A 21264-nucleotide genomic window follows, 5' to 3' on the forward strand; every position below is an offset into this window, starting at 1 on the left:
ATCTGGATATTAAAAATTGTTATTAGCTTGTTGAATATTACCTCATTCGTCAGCCTCAGTACAAATTTGCAAACAAAACTTCGTATCAGTTTTGATGCAAAAGCTGGTGAGAATCCCTGTACTTTCCCTTAAATATGCAGTTCTCAGTGTTCTTTTTGTTACTTTATAGCATATAACTGAGCTTTTGAAGATATAAAAAAATTTCAACTTGAATCCATCATTTAACCACACTGTGAAGCCATCAGTATAAAAAAATTAATGTATCAAACAAGCCAAGCGTTTTGGTGTCCAGCATATTTCTATGCAATGTATTGATTGCCATGCTTGTAACTGCTAGTTTTGCACACCTAATGCAATTTTTATATATGACCAAAGTAGTACTTTTACTAAAAATTTCATTATTAGGGAGTCAAATGATCACTTTTAGACTGCTCTGTGTTTTATCAATATAATGGTTTTTAACCAAATCGATCAAAAAATTGCTGAAAAAGCACAGAAGACTTTTTCTCCTCAGGATGATCTATGATTAAGGATTTACAAGTTTTAAAACTCTAGACTCAGTTAATTCTCTTGGTTTAACATAAAAATAGTGTTCCGAAAACAGAAAAAACCCCACATTGGTTTGCAGCTAAAAAAAGCAAGTGAAGTTTATCATGGGAAACAGAGAAGGAAAGTAAAAGAAATTAAAAAGGTGATTGACTTAGTAGAGTCAGACAGAAAGAAGTACCTTGTCCCTGACTATAACAGAAAATACATAAGCAGGTTTTGAAAACTAAGGGCTTTCTATCCTGTCACTACCTTGTGATATGTTTCCATGCTTGTTTTCTTGTGAACACTCAGTAGACAGGCTGCCACTGGAAGCAGCTTTATGGACTGCTGAAGAAGTAATATCTTGCTTTTTATTGCAGCACCTTGTGCTTCACACTTTTGCTTACCTGTGCATAAATAGGAACTGCTATTACACTGAATGGCATAGAATAAAACTTCACTGTACTGTTCTTGCTCAACCTTTCCCAAATAAAAAGTAAAACGTGAACTTCCTGAGCACCTCCTTCAATATTAAACTGTTCCACCCCAACACAACTGACCAGGGTTCCAATAACGCTATTTGCTTCACATATCCCCATTTAAAACATGCAGGAGAATGATGTACACGTGTGGAAAAGGACACAGTAACACTGGTTAAAAGTGAACTCAAGCAACCACTGTGTTTTCCTGCATAACAGGAGGATGTTCTACTTCAAACAGCTGCTTTCAGATAAACCTGCTCTCTGACAACAAAAAGACAGATATTTTAGGGGAATGGCTTGACAAAGGATAAGAAACGAACAAACAAAAAAACATTTCTAAGCTTTTATTCCAGTCAAAGAAATATCAGGTGATACAATAGTTTTTTCTGTTCATATAAGGTTAAACAACAGGATTATCTAGTTATAAATCCAGTGTCATCTGCTCTTTTAATCTTTCCTATGGCTTACTATTTTTGTTTATGTGCAACTATTTAGTTGCAACATGCAAAATACTAGGAAGATTTAAATTCATCAAATAGTAACCAATTTTTTTCTAACAAGTTTCCAAGCTTCAAATAAGCAATACTGCAAGAAACTTGTTCTTTCAATTTTTTTCTTGCCACTGCATCACACATTCTTATTTATAGACTTAAATGATTATTCCCTACCAGTTCAAATTGCTCATTTTCTTATTTATACTCTCTTATCATTATTCTCTACCTGAGAATAAATTGCTCATTCTCAACTTTGCTTTAATCAGTACTTCTAGAAATGGTTTTCTGTTAAAGTACAGAGCCTAGAAAGAGAACAGCAAAAGAACTAAGGAACAAAAACAGATATATGAACTTCAACTATTCTCAGACATTGACTAGAGAAATTTCAGGGTGATATTTGGAGAAGAAACCCCCCTCCTAGGCCTAAATGTCAAACTGAGAGCGTCGCATACTCAATCTACAACTGCAGGCGAGTCCATCTCAACTGTGGGACCAGAAAATCTCATCATTTTACAGTAATCTTTCATACTGAGTAATTCTCTTCTGGCATGCTATCCCATCAATGCTGATTAATGTCAGTCTGCACAGAACTAACAAGGGACTGACAGAGTCTACTCTATACTGGCTTGAGATCTGCTCATTTCTGTTAGATGTTCTGACTTATCTGCAGCTACATTAAATTACAATATAGTAAAAATGAGTACAAAGAATAAATATGGGAAAATGTCTATGACAATTTAGGGACCATCCTATTTGCAAGACAATTAAAAAAGACAAGAGTCTTTGCACCTATTAGTGAAAAAACCAATATGTTCTTGCACCACTACTGTGATAAAACTTCAGTGTGCTAAAAGCTTTCTGATTGATGTAACAGAGAGTTTCAGTATTGCTTTATTTGAAAATAACACAAATCAGCCAATTATAGCATTACCAGTCTTATCCTAGCTAATGGTTTATCCATCAGCATCATGGCCCCAAAAGTTGTGATACCTCTACCCTGTATACTACGGGCACCCTTGGTTTCATTCCCAAACTAACTCATTCTCAGGCTCCATTCTGGAGAAAGCCAACTTCTTCCTCCTGGGAAAGAGGCAAAGCATGGCCAAGGGGTGAGCTTACAGAGAACACATATGTAAACCATGCCAAGGCTGGCTCCTGCTGCCAAGGGCACTCCAACACTGTTCCAGCACGCTATGTGTCCTCAGATGCCTTCACATCATGCCCAACAGCAAACTATCATGTCTCTATCTCAAGGTTTCAAGAATAGCATTGCTGTGGGCTGTATTATTTTTGGCCCTGAGAACTGAGGAACCACACACACATATAAAACAAACAAACAATATGCCAGGGCCAAAGAAACACACTGTGAGCCAAAGGCAGTGAGGTGTAGTCCCAGCATATCTGCTCCAGAGGGTGCCAGGGCATTCCCTGCCACGGTACACAAAGATGGTTAAGACACAGCCTTTGTAAGAGACAGCGAGAGAAGCCAATCAACTAAATTAATCATGAAACACAGCAAAGGGAGAGAGAAAAAGTCATGAGGAAGGAAATACAGAAAAAAATAATTGTGTTTTGGTTCTTCACATTAGTCTTCATAGGATAATTCAGAAACCAGAATAATTATCTATTTACAATGACAAAATCTTGAAAGAGGCCAATAATAGTTCTAGAATACCGTATTTGACAATTGGGTATTTTAAATAACATTAACTTAATAGATAATGAACTATGAACTAATCATAAAGGTTATGAAATGTTCATATATTGCCACTGAGGAAACAAAATACCTTGTGAGAAAAGGGGTAAATATTTAATTAATAGTTAATTAAATCTTAGGAGTCCAATTACCTGTATGGGATTTATAAAGGAAACACTACAAAAGAAACTGGAAGATTGGAATAGCCAAACAAAGAGAACTTTAAAAATGTCTCTGTACAGAAATACTTCCCAATCTGCTATGCAACTGAACGTCAATAATTTATCCTACTCATTTAAATATGTATGTCTTTTTTCCAGTGTATTTTAAGGCATTTTATTCCATAGAATCAATTTTTGACATTACCCCAAATCCAAAACAGATGGAAGATAATGAGGAAAAAACAGAAAGTCAAAGCATATTTATAAATTTTAACACACTTTTAGGGATGAACAATTTGTCAAGCCATGCTTTTGACAGAGAATTCACAGGATATGGCAAGCCATTTCGTCACTAGTGCCTACAGCATAACTAATACCAATAATACTCATCTAAATAATTGATACACAGAGGTCAAATTATCCCAATATCAAGTCTGGACAGAAAAAGAAGTAATATTTCTTGATAAATACCTCTTAGAAATATAGTCTTGTTATTAAGAAATGTTGTAGTTTAGAAATATTAGCTATTTCTTATAGTCAGATTTTAAGCTATTTTAATTTATTGACTTGAGATATGCTATGACAATATAAGTCAGGTGACAATATTTATTTTCCACACCTTTACAGAAATGCTACCTCTGCCTTCAAATGAGCCTTACAGTTAAATAAAAATGCATTGAATATACTGAAGATTATATACAAAGATAGGAACTTAAATATATCTTTTAAAGTTTTCTTCCAAAGGTAGTTTGCACTTTCAGTACTAAGTTTTTTAAATTCACTACACTCTTTCTTCTCATTATTATTGGTTTTCAGTCCTACATTTTGTCGTCAAGCTCCTGATGAATGCTTCTCTCCAACCCACAGAAAGTGCAACGTACCCCCACAGAGAATCACTAAAACTGTAGAATCCCTTTAATATAATGATTTTGTTGATTTTTTTTTTTTTGAGATATCGAGTTTCTGCAGTGTGGTCTCTTCCCTAAAAATACTTTTATTTAAGTATTTATATAATACTCCAATTAATGGTGTCATATTCTTGCCATTTTTACACCCACATATTTTTAATTCCTTAACACACAGACCCCTTTTTTGTGTTTCTTAAAACTTCTCTACATGCAATGACTTTTCTAAAAGAATTGCCAACAGTTCAGTAAGCTTACTAACTAATTTATTGAAGGTTCTAACTTATGTATTCAAATTTTCCAAGTGACTCTTTCCCTGATATGACAGTTTTCAATCACTTTTAATCATGCATTTTTCTGTTCTTGCCTTTCCCCTCAACAATTTAAAAAGCAAAGCATACTTGATTTAGTCTACTTTTAATTAAAGGGCCTCTTTCCTTATAGGTTTTTCCTGATAATATTAGAAGTACCTTCTAGTGCTCTTGGCTCCTCCTACACTATCCTCCTACTCTTAAGTTCTCTACAGAAAATGCATGCCTAGTTCTGTAGGTTTTTCTTGCACACTTTCCATTGCCAGCATCTTTTGGAAGTCTTTCTTTACTCCAGATATTTTCTAACAATTGCACTTAAAGTGTGCAGGTTACATTTTCCAAATTTCCATATTTTAATGTGTTATATAAATGTGTCTTTTTAAAATTTACATATTGAGCTAAAACAGTTCATAATCCATAAACAATGAATCCTCTTTTTATATCACCAACATTTCCTCCCTGGTCATAAAAAGTAAATGTTCCTTGACATTAATGTCTTCTACTCAGTACCAGAAGACTAAGAAAAACAAGAAGTAAATGAAATAACCAGGAATATGTTAAGAAGAGGGAGACAGCTATGCTGAACTACATATTAGGACAAAAGCCAACAAGTAGATTTGCTTAAACAGAGCAAACCATCTGATGAAGAAAGCAGTAATTCTTCAGAGCAATTCTGCTTTGAAGGTGTTTGGACTAAGAGGTCACAAAATATACAGGACAACTTTGTCTCTGGCAACAAACAAACGCTCAAACTATAGGAAAAGAAAATCCAATCAAAATCAAATAATGAATCATCTTTTCAATGTGAGATGTTCTCTGAAAGTACCCATTTGTCATCCACTACATAACACAGTAGGAAGACTATTGCTTACCTTAAACATGGATTTATAAAAAAATATATTATCTGCTGTTTTTCTATATCCTTACTCAGGAAGATGACTTGCTTCCATCAATGTCATTGTAATTATTACTTTCAATTATTTGTAATATGAAAAGCCATTCTTTCAGTCAGTCTCAAGGGGTATTAACACTTCTAAAAAATGTTACTAATACAAGTATTAGAATCTTCCATTTAGCTCCAACTATGTCCATATGCTCATAATTTTGATCACCGTTTGGTTTTGAACTTTCTTATTATTCATACTTTTGCCTATGTGCCCAGACATTGACTGATCTTTCAAAGAATTGCACTTGACCTGACCAAATAATTTTGAGCCTGGAAGGATACATCAACTGCTCAATTTTCTGATGCCCAGCTAATTTCAGAACTTTATTTTGAATATTACATCTTATGCACACTCATTTACTATGTCATCTGTGTTTCTTCATGAATGAATAGTACTGTACAGCAACTTAAAGGTCTTTATCTTTTCCTTGTCAAAAATTATTTCTTTAAAATATCCTATAATAAAAAAATTAGATCAGTGTTCATCACTTGTCACTGATGTGCATGTGGAGTGTTTACAATGTCCAAGCACTTTTTAGATTGCTCTTCACTGTTAACACCTTGCACATCTTTCTCAAAGTACTAACATTGCTTGCATTTCTGTTTAGTCACTTATTTTTCTTCTGAAATGAGTCATACAATCTGGATTGAGACTAAAAAATCAAGCTACCCATCAGTTACCAAGAGCAGTACTTCTTTTTCTAGTATCTAATTACTTGTTTTCTCAACCTTGTTTGTAATGATTCGTCTGACCCAACTTTACCCAGCTAAATGCTACTCGCACTATCTTAAACTAGGCATCTCTCATAAGAGTGGGATGAATTCCCAGCTAGACATGCCTGTCTGCCTTTATTACATCTAAAAAGAGCACAAACAGCTAACAAACTCAGCTAATATATAGCCTGGAGCAAGTAATTTGAAATGTTAAAATGGAAAGTGTATAGCATTAGTTTACCCACTTGTCTCCTTGGAGACATGATGAAAATATATATATGCTTTAATGCATTATGAAACTCCAGTACAATCTCAAAAATGAAATTCCCTAAAATACAATCTCCTTCTCAAGCCCTCTTGAAATTCCCTGTCTCTGGGAAGGTGCTTTTCAGTTTAATGGTGCATTTTTCTTGTAGAAGCCAGGCACAATATAACTAATTTGGAACATCACCCTTGTTGTTTCTCCTGTTCATTGTTCACTACGTTTGGAGACCCTGAACTTCTTCTATTTATGAAGCCAGTTTTGCCTGTCACTTCCATCCCAGAGCTTCCAAACTCTGTCAGTGGACCCTGTCATGGACCATGTTACAATGATTTTCACTTCGTTTGTCACCCGCATTGTTTATAACTCTCCCCTTTAGTGGTCTCTGGCCTCATTATCAGTTCACATTGGTTCTGGCAACTGAAGAGTTGCCAACTGGTTACTTTTGCTCTTTTAAATTATTCATATTGATTACTTTGACAAATGTGACGTATACGTTGGCCTGGAAATGCAGACAAAGCAGACAGAGGCACAAAACCTCCCTCAGTTTTTATTACAGTGGCTGCTACAAGTTATATTGTAGACCTTTTTACACACTGCAAGCTCCACAGAACAAAGAATATGTATTTCTTTATGTTTACAGCGCCTAAAACACCTTGAAGAATATTTTAATAGCATTAATCACAGGTGGTAATCGTGCCATGTCTTCTTTAATAGCAACTTACACACATTTCGGCATATATGGCTTATTTACTTGAGCAACCTGATGTTTCAGGTTTCTCTTCACCTTCTAGAAAAGAGTTCTCCACTGGCTTATCACATTTTCCTAAAGAAATAGATTATTTACAGATTTTATTGCCCTTTTGTCCTTAACTGTTATATCTAGTTCTAGTATTGTTAACCAAGCTATCAAGTGAGTACACCTCTGAAATTCTAAACGCAGTTAAAGCACTGTAAATGTTACATATTTCCTAAAGATGCTTATGCAAAACAAATACAGGGTAAGATCTCAATTCAATGTATTAAACCTCACTTTAGGACCTTCAGGTGCTCAGTTCAGTAAGTTTGGTTTTTTAATAATTAAATAATTAGTAACACAGAAGTACACGCAACTGTTTCACGGTCTTTCTCGATGTTTACTATCTCTGTTTCTAAGGGCTTTTAAAAGCATCAACCTTCCCCCTCATCAAGACTTTTTTTGGAACAGGTCACTTACTTTGTAATACGGTCAATGTTAGCAATTTGCTTCTGGTTCCGGATAATTTCTATAGCTGCCCAAAGATGCTGGATAGCCTTTGTATCTGCCTGTCGTCTCTTCGTTAAGCGTGCCATGACCCGTTTACTTGGTCAGCTGCAGCCAATAAATAAAAAAAAAAAATATACAACAAAAAGTTAATCACGAATTATGAAATAGATTACATGACGATTATATTGCAATAAATATGATTACAAGGAAAAATTTATTGTAATATAGCAATTCAATTTGTATATAACAGCATGTTTCCTTGTGTTTAAAGAGTAGTAAAAAGCAAAAAAAAAAAATAGTTTACAGGAACCCCTTTCACAGCACGTAATCTATACAGAAGACAAAAGGCAAGCAGCAAAAAATGTCAAATCAATAGCAAACGACTCAACTTATGAAACTGGTTAAGAAAACTCACTTAGTTTGCACCTCAGTTCCCTCATATTTGGTAAAAATGCAAAACTACCCTGAACTGAAACTGCCACAGCCTCCTGCATTGCCTGAAACCCTTAAAAAGGGTGACTGTTGCTCAACTCCATCACACAGTGTATGAACTCTGATACAGAGAAAAAGCTGGACCCACAGTTTAGCACACAACACAGTTCTCAGAGTATTACTTCCATATTTTTATAATTTACAGCTATTTTAAAAAATCCATTCTATGAGCAGAAACTAGAAGTATATTTTCATGGATGACAAACGTTTAAAAAAATATTTTGGAATAATTCCATTTTCTGTAACATGCTAAAACCCAACAGGACCAAAGTGCTTCTGATGGCATTTACCCATCTAACCAACCCTGAACAGGAACATAATGAGCATCTGGCTTTGTTTACAAATTTTCCAAAAGCTCGAGGCAATGAGTACAGATAAGCCATAAATCGCCTACAGCTCTACTACAGGCACTGAATCCCTTTTTAAAAGCTTAACGATGCATTTTGATCACTAAATAACTTTCTTCCAGTGCCACCACTTTCTCAATGAAAAAAAAATGACTGATTTACGAGTGCTACCAAGGTCTATAATTTATTTTAGAGCTCTGTCCTCAGAATGAACTCTGTGGTATGCACACGGATATTTGTAGCTAGCAGAATATTAACTTCAGTAACCTAAAATAATATAAAAAATGCAAAAACATTTCACCATCTGTGCAATGTTAAAGATGGGAATTTAAGTATTAAAAGTGTCCCTGCTCTCAAATTCAGAAAAATGAAACAGATTTGAGTATTCCATCAGTTGTAGCAATGTAAATTTCAAGTCAATGAGACCTACAGGCACTTGTCAAAGAGGGCTGTCAAGTTTTAGATCTGATATTAGCTCAGCAACACTCACTGACTCTACAGGTGTAATGAAATGAATGGCAGTGTTCCATTATTAAGGATAAGAAATGATTTAACAGCATTATACTTAATGTTATGTAGCCCATTAAAAAAAAAAAGGAAAAAAAAAGATGATGTGAAGTGGTATGCAAATGTCCAAGTCCATGAGGCACCTCTGGTTGCAGGAGATAGCAGGGAAGGGCAGAGCAGAGCAGCACACAAGAAGGTGTGGGTTGGTGACACATTGATCCCACACTTCTGCTTTAGAAAGCTCTTCCTGCTGGGATTTAAAGCAAGGGTAACTGGATGGATCTCCCAGAAAAAAAAAAAAAAAGGCCAAGTATACACTTTTGAGGGAAGAATAAGAGGAAATGTGACAGACATACAGCTAAGAGTGACAGCAGTAGATAGCATCGCCTGAGAATGATTCAGAGAAAGAAAATCTCTGTTGGGAATAGTGGGAGAAGACACTGCATCCCTGTGAGCTCCTCTGCATTCATTTCACAGAACACAAACTTTTACAAGTGAAAAAAAACTCCTCCTAGTTTGTAAGAGAAACATATAATTATTTGTAGAATTTAATTTTTAAGGGAAATAGACCTGTAAAATACAAAAATGGTTAGACCCTAACATGAAAATGGACAATTTTTACAGCCCTATTATCTTAGCATAAAACTTTTTTCCTAACACAGAACTGACTGAGAGTGAGATCATTCTTTTTATCCCAGCTTTCTACAAGCTCTCTGCTATAAAAGCTGTCAGACGATACGGCAGCCAACAAGCTGGACACGGGATCTCCTGCACGGCATCACATCCACATACGAGGATTGAGGAGGAAACACTTGCCCTCCTTGACCCTGATATCAGCGTGGAACAACAGACCAGTTCTCAGTTTATTCTGCAACAAGCGAAGCAGGTCGTGTTATCCCAACTCCTTTAAAAATAGCCGTTATTTTTGGCAGCCCGGCATATGGCCGCCCGTGAGAGCGGCGCGCTCAGCGCCTGGCAAAGGGGGTGAGGGCTTTTCTCTCACAACCCCGTGACGCCTGAGCCCCAGAGCCTCGGCACAGGGCAGGGTCCCACCTGCCACCTCTGCATGGCCCCATCACCCCACTATGCAGCCAAGGAAAGGTTGAGCTGTGGAGATAAGGAATTCCCCCTTGCGCCTCCCAGGCCCATGTCCTAGGCAGGGAAAGGGAGAGTAAGGAGTGCAGTAATCATGAGTTCCTGAAGCCCTGTGGCTGCACAGGGGCACCTCAGATGGCTGCTGGTGGGCACAGGGAGGCCTCTCCCTGCAAAGGCCCTACGGGCTCCCTGTTTCCTTTGGAATGTGCTTTTGGAACAAATTCCCCAACCAGCCCCCTGTCCCATCCTTATCGTGCTTCATTGGCCTGAAGCACACACACGCCATGGCCAGCTCCAAGTACCCACATGTGACTCTCAGGTTCTGAACACTCCAGGAAGGTCACATCACTGGACCAGGAGTTACCCCAAAACACAACTGGTGTGGGTGGCCCCCAAATAGTTCCCTCCTGGCTGGCTCCCTGCTCCCACTGCTGCACACGCTCTTCTCCCTCATTTGTCTGGAAATAATAGCAGTAAGGATTCTGACACATGGGACACAGCAATCACACCTGCTCTGTTCCTTTTTGTATTTTTCTTTTTTCCTTTGTAAGACACAATAATTTTAGCAGGTGTTCTGCCTTCAAAGAATATACGTTTAATTTTCATAACTCTGGTTTACTATTTAAGGGTACTTTTGCTAAACTCCAGAGTTGATACTCCACTACTGAAATAGAAGGTCTTACACACCATACTGCCAAAAATACAAAAATAAGGGTTTTTTTCCAAAAGTCTAGACTACTTTAGTGTTATTTTAATCTTTTAACTGCATGGTATAGAAAAAATATAGTCTTTTTTGCATTACAGAAAAAGATTAAAAGATTGTGGCATATTTCTTGCTGTTCATTGCAGTCACTCTTCCTCCATGGTAAAACTAACCACAACAGTCTACTCCCTGCACTCATGCAAAAATATAAGCAGTTTTCTGAATTACTACAAAATCTATTATAAAATATTAAAAATAACTTGTATCAGACTGCTAATAGTTCATACAATGCTTTGGAGTGCTACTTCCAAGCAACAGAAAATGTTCCCAGTGCTTCCACATGCACAACCAATTCATGCAAATAACAGTTTATAGTTTAACAGGACACACTTCAGATTCTTAAGTCTATATTTATCACTCCTGATTATTTGCTTAAGTGTGGGTTCACGCAAGCATAAACATGCAGTGCGTGTGAGTACGTGTAAGAATCTATGGCTCAGAGGTTAAATATCCAAAGAGGCTGATTCACCCATGCAGTGTTCTAAAGAAGTTTGAACTCCAGAGTTTAAAGAGTCCAGAGACTATTTAAAAACCACAATATTGAGATGCACATTTGCATATAAATGCTTGAAGATGTTTCTCATCCTCCTCTTTTGTTATAGCATTCATTTCAAAATCCTGGAAATAAAAAGTAAAAGCTGAAGTAAACATTAATTTCCCACGTGTGATTTGCTGAGCATCATGCTCATTTAGCTACGGTATCCCCTGTCCATACAAAATTATTAGCTTCATGCCATTTCTGTCACATTCTGCTTGCAAGTTTACGGTAGGATGCACCTTCTTGGATAAAGGTTGACAAACATAGATGGTTGGAAATTTAGGAATTTATATCAGTAGGATCTGTATTAGGTTTTGTAGGCATCCACAGGACCTGCAGAACATAAGAAATATTCTCCTAACAGGGAGCGTTTTGCGTGGCTGATGTGCCAGCTCACACACTTCCATCACATCCTCAGTTATACAGGGTTCAAAGCTAACAATTTATCCTCTCAGTTTTCAACTCTCTAACTGTTCCTCAGTGCAATCGGAGCACGGTTTTACCGTACCTTATATTTTGAATCCCTCTTTAATGTCCTAAGTACATTTCGAAAAGTATACCACTTTGTTGTGCACAACTTTCCTCAGGAGCTCAACACTTCTCACAGACAGCTCAACAACCTGTGCTCTATCTCTTGAATACACCCAGCATGGCTTAAATTCTCCAAGCCCCCAGAAAAGTGTCATTGCCACGAGGCGGCAATGTCACAGCAGCGGCAAACAAACAACAAGGCTACTGGTCATTAGCACACACTTGGCTGAATCAAATGCTGTACAGCTGTCTCCTGCAATAGCAGTGGATATGGAAATCCACGCTGCAAGTCAAAATAAACAAAAATCACCTTGTAGCATTCAATGGATTTAGCTCAAGGAACCTCCTGACCTGCAGCTTGCATCCAATTTAGCAGATACTATCAGGCACTAAGTTTAGCTAGAAACTCTCCCTAAGTACAGAAAAAACTGAAAGGTAGTCAAATCTTGCCATGTTTCAGCTGTTAAATACCATCGTCCAAGCAAGATATGATGATTCTGAAAACTTAACTAATGAATTGGACTTTGCACTGAAGCAGACGGTGCTGCAGTTGGGTGCTACTGTTCTGATGGGAGCTGCTAATTAAGAGCTGACAAGTAGTAGCTTGTTAAATCTTCTGTTAGTACTTCGCTGTAAGTGAGGCTACCTGTGGTGCTCGTCCCTTCCAGTGCAAAGTCAAACAGGTTAAACTTCATCCCTGCTATTAACCACCATTTGGCTGAGATTCGGTATGCAGTTAATTGCAATGGAAAGAAGGTTTAAGAAGTTGATCCTTGCCACTGCTCAGCTGCTACTTTCTGCCCTTCAGCCCTGCATCCCTGGGGCTTGCTATTATTTCTTCCACACTACACAGTGAAAAGCTTTCAGCCTCAAAAGGAGGAAGAAGCTAGGCTCAGTCCTAGTTTTTGTGGCTTTCATGCTGTGAGACTGGCGGAGTTTGGGGTGGTTAGGAAACTTAAACACAAAGTTAGCTTCATATTTATATGTACATTATATTACGGGTTCTAGTATTTCTTAAAATGTAACTTTTTATAGTCAGCGTAAAACTGTATATATCAGCAGTACAAGTAGTTCCAAATGTTTTGCTTTGTTCTTGTATTAAATAAGAGCCTCCTATTAAAATCCAGATTACAAATTTGCAAGTTGATGCAGAGTTTGGGTGCCTGGATTTTATACAAGTCTTTGTTGTACTATGAACTTCTGTAAGCTTACAATTTAGTTTACAATTTAAACTGCTGTTAAAACATATCTTTCATCACCAGTTTAGCGGGAGCATAAACCCTTTAGTCTGTCCCTCCTACAATAACTGTGAGTTAAAAAATAATAATTACTCTATTTTACATAAGAAAGGTGCTGGTGAAAATGTCTTGACTGAGCAGCAGCATTGGTCATACGTGGGGGGACAACAAGAGGAGGTTAAACTTCAGGTCTGCCTTCCATACCGGGTGAAAAGTGGGGGGAGTAGCTGCTAGGGTGACAACAAAGCTTTTGGCAGGAGTAATCAATCCCATATTTTGTTTACCAACCACTTGTCTTCATGAGCATGCAAGATTACAAGCATAACCAAGGAGTAGCTGGGCACCTGGTAGCAGGAGACTCTTTTGTGAGTGAGGGTTATCAGAAATAAAGATTTTTGCATACACAGTAATTTTCAGATGTTTAAGAATAAGCAAGTGTTTTGGTATCATTAGATATTTATTCTGGACTTAATCCCAATCCACTAAAATCAACAAATGCCTTTCTGCTGACTTTTCAGGGTTTTGGAGTAAACTTTCAACTGCTGACTGACTTGTATATCCTCACAACAAAAAAATTTATGGAGGTGTTGAATGATGTTAGTGAAGCTGAAAGATGTAACAAAGGATTGTGGCTGAAATAGGCAAAATTTCTCTGTTAATTAAACTAAATTCAGAATATGAGACTATAAAACAATAAAAGTCACTGAATTCTTCAGCGTGCTTTTTTGTAGTTCAGGCTGTAATGCTATCATTTTGGAAGTTATTAAAATAGAGAAGATTTTTGTATGTTGAATGTGTGTCATTCCTAATGAAAATCTTTTCATTTCACTGTTAGATTAAGGTCTACACACTCTATTCAATTATCCTAAATACTTCCCATGTGCATTTGCAATACCCCTACTGTTCTGTGCGGCCTCACCTTTTGCTTTTCCCAACTGCAAGGTTTGATGTCATGCAACTTCTTGAGTGAGGTTTTGCAAGGCTCCACAGCCCCATGAAGTGCAGTACAGACAGAAAACATGACTGCATGAATACAAAACTGCAGTGGTTTGCTTCTTTCTCTCTGCAATTTAATTTTTTTCCAACTCCTGTACACAGAATACAAGAAAGCTTTTGCTGCTACCTTGTGCCATTTCAAGATGGCAGTGAGCCAGTGTAGAAATCTGAGCCAAGGACAGTACAGAATTAAAGGCCCCAAGAACACTTTTACTACACATATGTGTAAACTCTATTTTAGTCCCCGATATTGCATTTACTTCATTTGTATTGTATTCAATTCAGAATGACTAAGTAAGTGTCCTTCACTGGGGCTAAGGCATACGGCACTTGAATTTTAAGCTCAGACATTCTGAATCATCAGTACATAAATGGTAGAATCCTTTTTATTTTTCTTTTGAAACCAAACCTGGACTTTCTTGTTTAATTAACTAACCCCATTAGCGAGACCTTGACACAAATGTTGAGGTGCCATCCCAAAAGAGAATTTCTAAAAAGTGTAAGTGTAAACAGATTTTAACAAAACCTGATATGAGCATCAATACTTGCTGCTGAGAAAGACAGAATATTACCCATATATCCCAAACAAAGGCTGTCAAACAAAGTGGGTTTGTTTGCTAACAGATACAAATACATGTACAGGGCTAAAGTGTAATCCTGCATTCTGCTGCCCCTCCAGCCAACCCCAGTCTGGAATTTAACAGACAATAGCAAATGTCGTCCTAAAAATTGGAAGAAAACTATCCTTTGTTCCTCTCTGGCAGAAATCACTGAATAAAACTTTATCTAGCAATGTAAGTTTGGAAAAGAGAACACAGCTGCCAAAGAAAGTAGTGCAGTTGAAAGGGCTGAAAGCAAAGAGCCAAATCTGTTACTAGCAATGTAGCCACACCAGCTTCTTTCAGTTGACTTTTTTTTTTTTGTAATGGTCATCATGTTTTACTCCAGATATAGTGCCTAGGTAAGCTGAAACACATAATATATTTTCTACTAAGGATCTGTCTTAATACAAGGTTCTACATTGATCTTTTAAAATAAGCAGTATTTTCCTTAGTATTTCAACTTTTAATAGGTATTAAACACATAGAGAGCATTTTTTTATAGCTAGTATCAAAACTAACAGTTAAAAAGACACATCAAAAACCACACAAGTTTTTGTTTTACTGAGAAAATAATGTTTCAAAGCAGTGCTGGGGAGAGTTAGACTGGACATTAGGAGTATAAATTTCCCCACAGGGTGTTTAAACACCAGAACAGCCTTCCTAGAGAGGTGGTCCATGCCCCAAGCCTATCAGTGCTTAAGAGGCATTTGGCATTTGCCCTTAATAACATGCTTTACCTTTTGGTCAGCCCTGAAGTGGTCATGCAGTTGGACTATATGATTACTGTAGGACCCTTATAACTGAAATATTATTTTATTTTCTTTTCCACTCTCTTCTATTCCCACTGAAAATGCATACAGTGTTAATGCATTTATCAAACTTCTAAATGAACATAATTTCAATTAGAAAAACAATTTAGTGTGGTTTGGTTAAGGCTTAGTTAATGAAATTAAGTTACACTAAATAGTTTCCACAATGGAGATTGCACTACTATAAATTGCTTTAAAAATAGGGGTTTTGTAAAGTGATGCAAGTTTCTCATGGATATAAACTTTAACTCCCACAGTGACAAAGCCCCTTATTTTCAGGATGATGATATACTAGACTAGTATTAAACAGACTTTAAGCTGTTCATCTTTGGTCAAAGAAATGCCTACAAAAAAGACAGTCCAACATGACTAACTTCAACATCACTAAATAATACACAGCTCATACAGGGTGTAAAAGATCATCCTACGCAGTTCTTGTCCCCCATCACGAAAAATAATGAGTTCTCATCAGATTTGTTTATTTGGGGAGTTATAAAAAATAACACTTGCACCCAAATTGCCATGAGCAACGCTCTGGGCTCCCCTGTATGAGTGCACAGGCGCACAGACACACAAGCAAGTTACACACACAAGCATTGATGTAAGAGGCTTGAACTAACACGTTTTACCTTCCATTTGCCACAGACTAAGAGCATGAAGAGGGTCAGTTACAGAAGATTAAGTGACACGTGGAGACAGGATCATGTTCTGAACCCGCACTGCATGCCAATGCAGGCTTTCAGTGGTTTAAGTACACCCAACACCAAATTCCGTATTTTCCAAAGCAGCCTGAAGCCAAACCACTGAAAAATGCTCGAGGAGAGTCCATGGAAGGAGTTAACTCCTAATGAGCAGCCTGGGCTATTTCCCCACGTAGACAAGCCCTCAGTAAATAGATGCTTCCTGTCCACTCACTTGGCTGTAGTGAGCAGAGATGATTAATCTCTGCTACGCATCCTGACAGGCTCCAGTGCTCACTTGGTCATAAAAGGGGAAAAATCATGGCCAAAGAAGGCTGACAGTGAGGGCTGGAATTTCAGTTTGGATGATAAATAGGTGCCACTTTGATTCTGAAACTCTCTCTAATAAAAAGTGAGAGGTGGAAGACATCTTAGAAAACACTAAGAAATGTAAATGAGAAGAGTAGCTCCTTCTCCGAAAGCAAGCTTTTGATCATCATCTTCCTTTCTGCTCTGAAAGCTAAGGAGCTTGGTTGTTCTGTAAGCCTCAACTGAACTGATGTAATAAATTTCTCTGCCAGTAAGTATGGTATAATAAATAAGGTATGATGACATAAATAAATAAATGATTTTTCAAGGTGTATTAGCAGGGAATGTTATTCTGCATAAGGTCAGTTTCTCACTAAACAATGAGGAAAAGAGAGACATTTTCCAGGTCAAAGAATTCAGAATGTATGGAAAAGCACTAAATCATGAAAAAAAGATAAATTTATTGCAGATTATGTAAGCTATATGGTAAAATAAGGAGCTGATGTTGACTTTTTGCAATGTAATGTGAGATTTCAAACTGCTGTTTTTTTCTTCTCTTTCTTTGGACTACACACAACTGACACTATCTTTAAAGTACAAATTGTGATCCTGGTGCAAGCAACAGGACCTAAACCTTAGATGTCTGCAATAACTATTCCTCTACCAGGCTGCATTTTTATTGACAAAAGGCAGCTGAATCAATTTTTGTTACTCCTGAACAAAAACGAATTCTGTCTGAACTTGTTTCTTTCAAATATCTTCTTTTTGGCCTCTCCCTCTGCGTAAATAAAAGCACAACTACACAACTTCTATAACTGCTCAGATACTGAATTATTTCAAAGTCAGGGTGTTATGCAGGCATGACCACTTTTCACCAGCAGTCAGGCCACAAGCAACATTAGTTCAGAGGAGACTTTCTCTTGTCATCTCCAGGAAAGCTGATACTATACAAAAAAAAAAACAAGTACAATTCTGAACCAACTAAGGTTTCCAAACTGAAGCTCCTTCAAGGCCAATATGCCTGGGCTTACACTTGGAAACCTTCAGAAATGTGCTCAGAACTTACAGAGTTAAAACACATTGATCTGTAATGCAGGTAAGATGAGCCAAAGATAAACACTGCCAAAGCTTACAGACTTCTACAGCATTAATCAAAAGAAACTTTAAGGCAGGGAGAGGATCAAATTGTAACATCTGAGCTTTAGATTCTTCTTCTGAAATTCAAGGCAAAAGTCAGAAATAATGGACCTGAAAATCTCATGCAACACTCCCCCAGTTGTGGGATAGTACATCAAGACAAGAGCAAGACAAAGAATATATCATGGAACTGAAAGCCTTTCCCCTCGTCCCCACCTCGCTTGGTTTTCTTCTCTGTGCTTTTTGGAGAATGTATTTCCTAGGCTGGGCACAGGCATCTGGCTTAAAAGTACACTGTGAAGTGTATTTGGAGCATATGCTCTCTCCTTCATAGGCCGTACCCAAACTCACTAATTACATGCTCTCCTATGAAGCTCTCCTCTCATCCTGCCCCAAACCAAGTCTATCATCACTCCTTAGTGAAAACTTAATCCCTACCCCTTTCTAAGGTCCATTTTGATTCCTTTTTTTTCCATTGACATTTCAAATATTTTTTTTATACCTCAAAAGCAGGTAATTTATTATGTTTGCACTTTCTTACTTCATATTGCCCTCAGCTCTTCTGCCAAAATGTTCATGTCTGGACAAGGACAAAGCTTGCCTAGAGGACAATTTATACATGTGAGAACAGCAGTTTTCATGAAAACCAATGTACAGTGAAAAACAACTGCATTCATAACTAAACAAATCCTGAAGTGGAAAATAGCTGAGTATAATCATGATCCTTCTTTTTTTATCTTCGCTGCAAAAGTTGACAAATAAAACATGGAAAAAATGATTAAAAGTAAGTTTAAAACCCAAAAACCTTATAAGGAGAAACATTACTCAAAGAAATAAAGATCTTCCAAAGATCAGATCAGGTGCTGGAAATATATTGCCATTACTTCAGATAGCAGCAGTTTCTCAGCAAACCTGGTAACAGCTGACATCAAGAAAACCTCACCCTACCCCTGTGGGTTAGTGTGTCCTTCCTATAAGTTGTTTAAAGGAGACAAGGGGAATATACCATTTAATTTTCTAACCAGCTCCTGATATGGCCGATGGTGTGGGGGAGGTTGGCAAATGGTTTTTTCTAGCACAGAATCTTTCCCAACACCATCCATGTAATCTGGGACTGCAGTCTCAAATTTGTTGAGCTGTTTCAAAGATCTCAGTGCGAGCTCTAGGGTGATCTCCTTTGATACATTTTCTATTACCTATTACTTTCAGATGCTTCCAACTCTTATTTCTTCTCTTATCTGAAGCCAACTTACAATATGTCTTTATTTTTTAATGTAGGTAATTCTTCTCAAGGTTTCTCCAGGACTCATTGCAGGTAAATGGAATTATATATTTCTTTCTGAAAATCCATTCCACATCAGCCTGATTCTTGCATTTAATATCTGTTCTGTATTACTTCTGTGGAAAAATTATTACTTTGACCAGTGGCTTGCTATTATATTCATATGCATGCCCATGGCATATGCTGGAGCTGCAGATCAGAGGTACAAAAGAGCCCTCTGCAGCTCTGATGTCAATGACATAGAGCAGATTACAAAGTCCTTTAGGGAGGACATTACTTCCTGAACACTCAAGAGCTCTTCCTGCTCTATCATTATCTAGGGCTGAGGTTTATTAAAGGCAACGAGGCCATACTGTTCTGTTCTCAGGCATTTCCTTTGGACACAGAAACATAGGATTAATAATTTTGTCATCAGGAGTAGGACCTCACTTTTCAGATTATTTCAGGTTTTCTACTACCAGAATTTGGATGGGATTTTATTTTATTCCTTTAACCTGAATGCAGATGAATGATCCAGAGCTCTGACACAGAGCCTTATCCCTACAAGGTGGGGGCAATTCACAGCGTGTCACCCCCGTGGCTACCAACAGAAGTGAAAGTCTGGAAAAATTACCTAATCCTACAATCAACTTATCCTAAATTTCAGAAAATGTCATTCACGAAATACAGCCTTCTGTTGTGATTTCTGCAAAAATCTTTTCTGCCTAACGCAAAGAAAACGAACTGCAAGCGTATCACAACATTATGGTGTCATAACAAAGGGCAAGCCGTTGACTTCAAGCTTGGATTTACAATACAATATTCTGCAGGAAACAGAGGAAATAAAATGCTAGAGTTCTGGCAGTCTTTCCAATCAATATCTTATTTCATCATGTGGTGTTCTTTCAGCCTAGGCAGAAGACCTGGAGTCCACTGTGCTGCTGAAGCATCTGACTGGAACGACTCCAGTTGTGATGCCTGATGCTGAATAAGGCAGTTAACTCCAGGCTACTTCACCATGCACTAGAAACCACCTGAAACAGTCTAACACTTCATCATCCTCTTCAGCTGCTCCCTTTCCTACTGAACTGAACACAAAGTGGAAATGGAGAGGTTAATTTGCTCCTGACAGGGTTTTTGAAGCTGGATTACCAGATTGCTTGATTTCAGACAGCTATTCCTTAGGAAAGTAGTTATTTTCCCACAGGGGTGTAACTTTCATTCTCATGTAAGTCAAATCCATTAATAAAGACCACCAAGTCTAAACATGGGAAGACTTCATAATAGTAGTAATTTCCTTACGGGCTTATATACATGTTTCTTTTTGATACATTTACATGCTAAAATGAATTCTAAAACAGTTTCTAGAGTGTGCTCAGCCCCTATTTCTATTTCACTTGTTCATACCTGTTTCATAAAGGTTTAACTTAGTTTTTCATTTTGCTTTTTTGAATCTGACAAGATATAAAGCAAGACTATGAGACCTTCTTTCACATTGAGGAGCAAGGTTTCTTTGTTTCAGTGATGCTGAGGCGCGGTGGGTGACCACAAAGTAACTATCACCTTGTTCTAACTTACACTATGAGATCTAAGATGCTTTTCACTGTTTTCACCTACATTAACAGAAACCGAATGTGTTTGTCCAAGTGACAAACATGTTTTTCCTTCCATGCTGAAGGAAAACTTATGGAATCCTGAACTGGTCATTTTAAAGTGAAGAAAGACCAAGGTATTGTTTTAAGACACTTCACATCTGTTCTCCAGGGGCTGAGAGATTCTGATTTTTATCACCTTTTCTCTGCTGAAGACAGTCTGTTATTTTATTTTTAGACATGAGATTTCCTACCGAAACCAATTGTGGGTTTACAATCTTCGCTGAGCTCCAACAACAGAGCAAAACTCCTTTTGAGGAGACTTCTTAGGCAGTGTTTGTCGGAGGCTGCTGCCACCACAGTGGTCAAACTAGTTTGAAGTGCTAGTTTAAACCAACTGCAAGAAATTTTACTCCCCAGTCTAGCAGCATGGCTGTTAAACCAGACACTGTCCTGTCTTCATTCGTGCTCTTGCTGCAGCCTTCGAGCGTAACGGTTTCACTGTGCTAAAGAAGACACTGACATTCATGTCAGTCTCTGGATTGCAGCTTCTGAGTTTATGACAGATGGGAAACCAACAGAGGAGTAAAAATCCTGTGAATCCACACACAGCTTATAGCCA

The 21264-nt window shown here is 37.6% G+C and overlaps 1 protein-coding gene across 3 annotated transcripts in view; it reads right to left on the reverse strand.

Annotated features, from left to right (window-relative positions):
• The window catches only part of ZMYND11 (zinc finger MYND-type containing 11), a 105726-nt gene that overhangs the window by 53220 nt on the left and 31242 nt on the right, over window positions 1-21264 (reverse strand). For all 3 annotated transcript variants that reach the window (XM_008922475.3, XM_008922474.3, XM_018075500.2), the window contains exon 2: window positions 7716-7850. In XM_008922475.3, the coding sequence (XP_008920723.1) occupies window positions 7716-7831 (116 nt within the window). In that variant the 5' untranslated portion in view covers window positions 7832-7850. The remainder of the gene's footprint in view (window positions 1-7715; window positions 7851-21264) is intronic.

The sequence above is a fragment of the Manacus vitellinus genome, unplaced genomic scaffold, assembly GCF_001715985.3.
Source record: "Manacus vitellinus isolate BGI_N305 unplaced genomic scaffold, ASM171598v3 scaffold_3_pilon, whole genome shotgun sequence".
Lineage (NCBI taxonomy): Eukaryota > Metazoa > Chordata > Aves > Passeriformes > Pipridae > Manacus > Manacus vitellinus.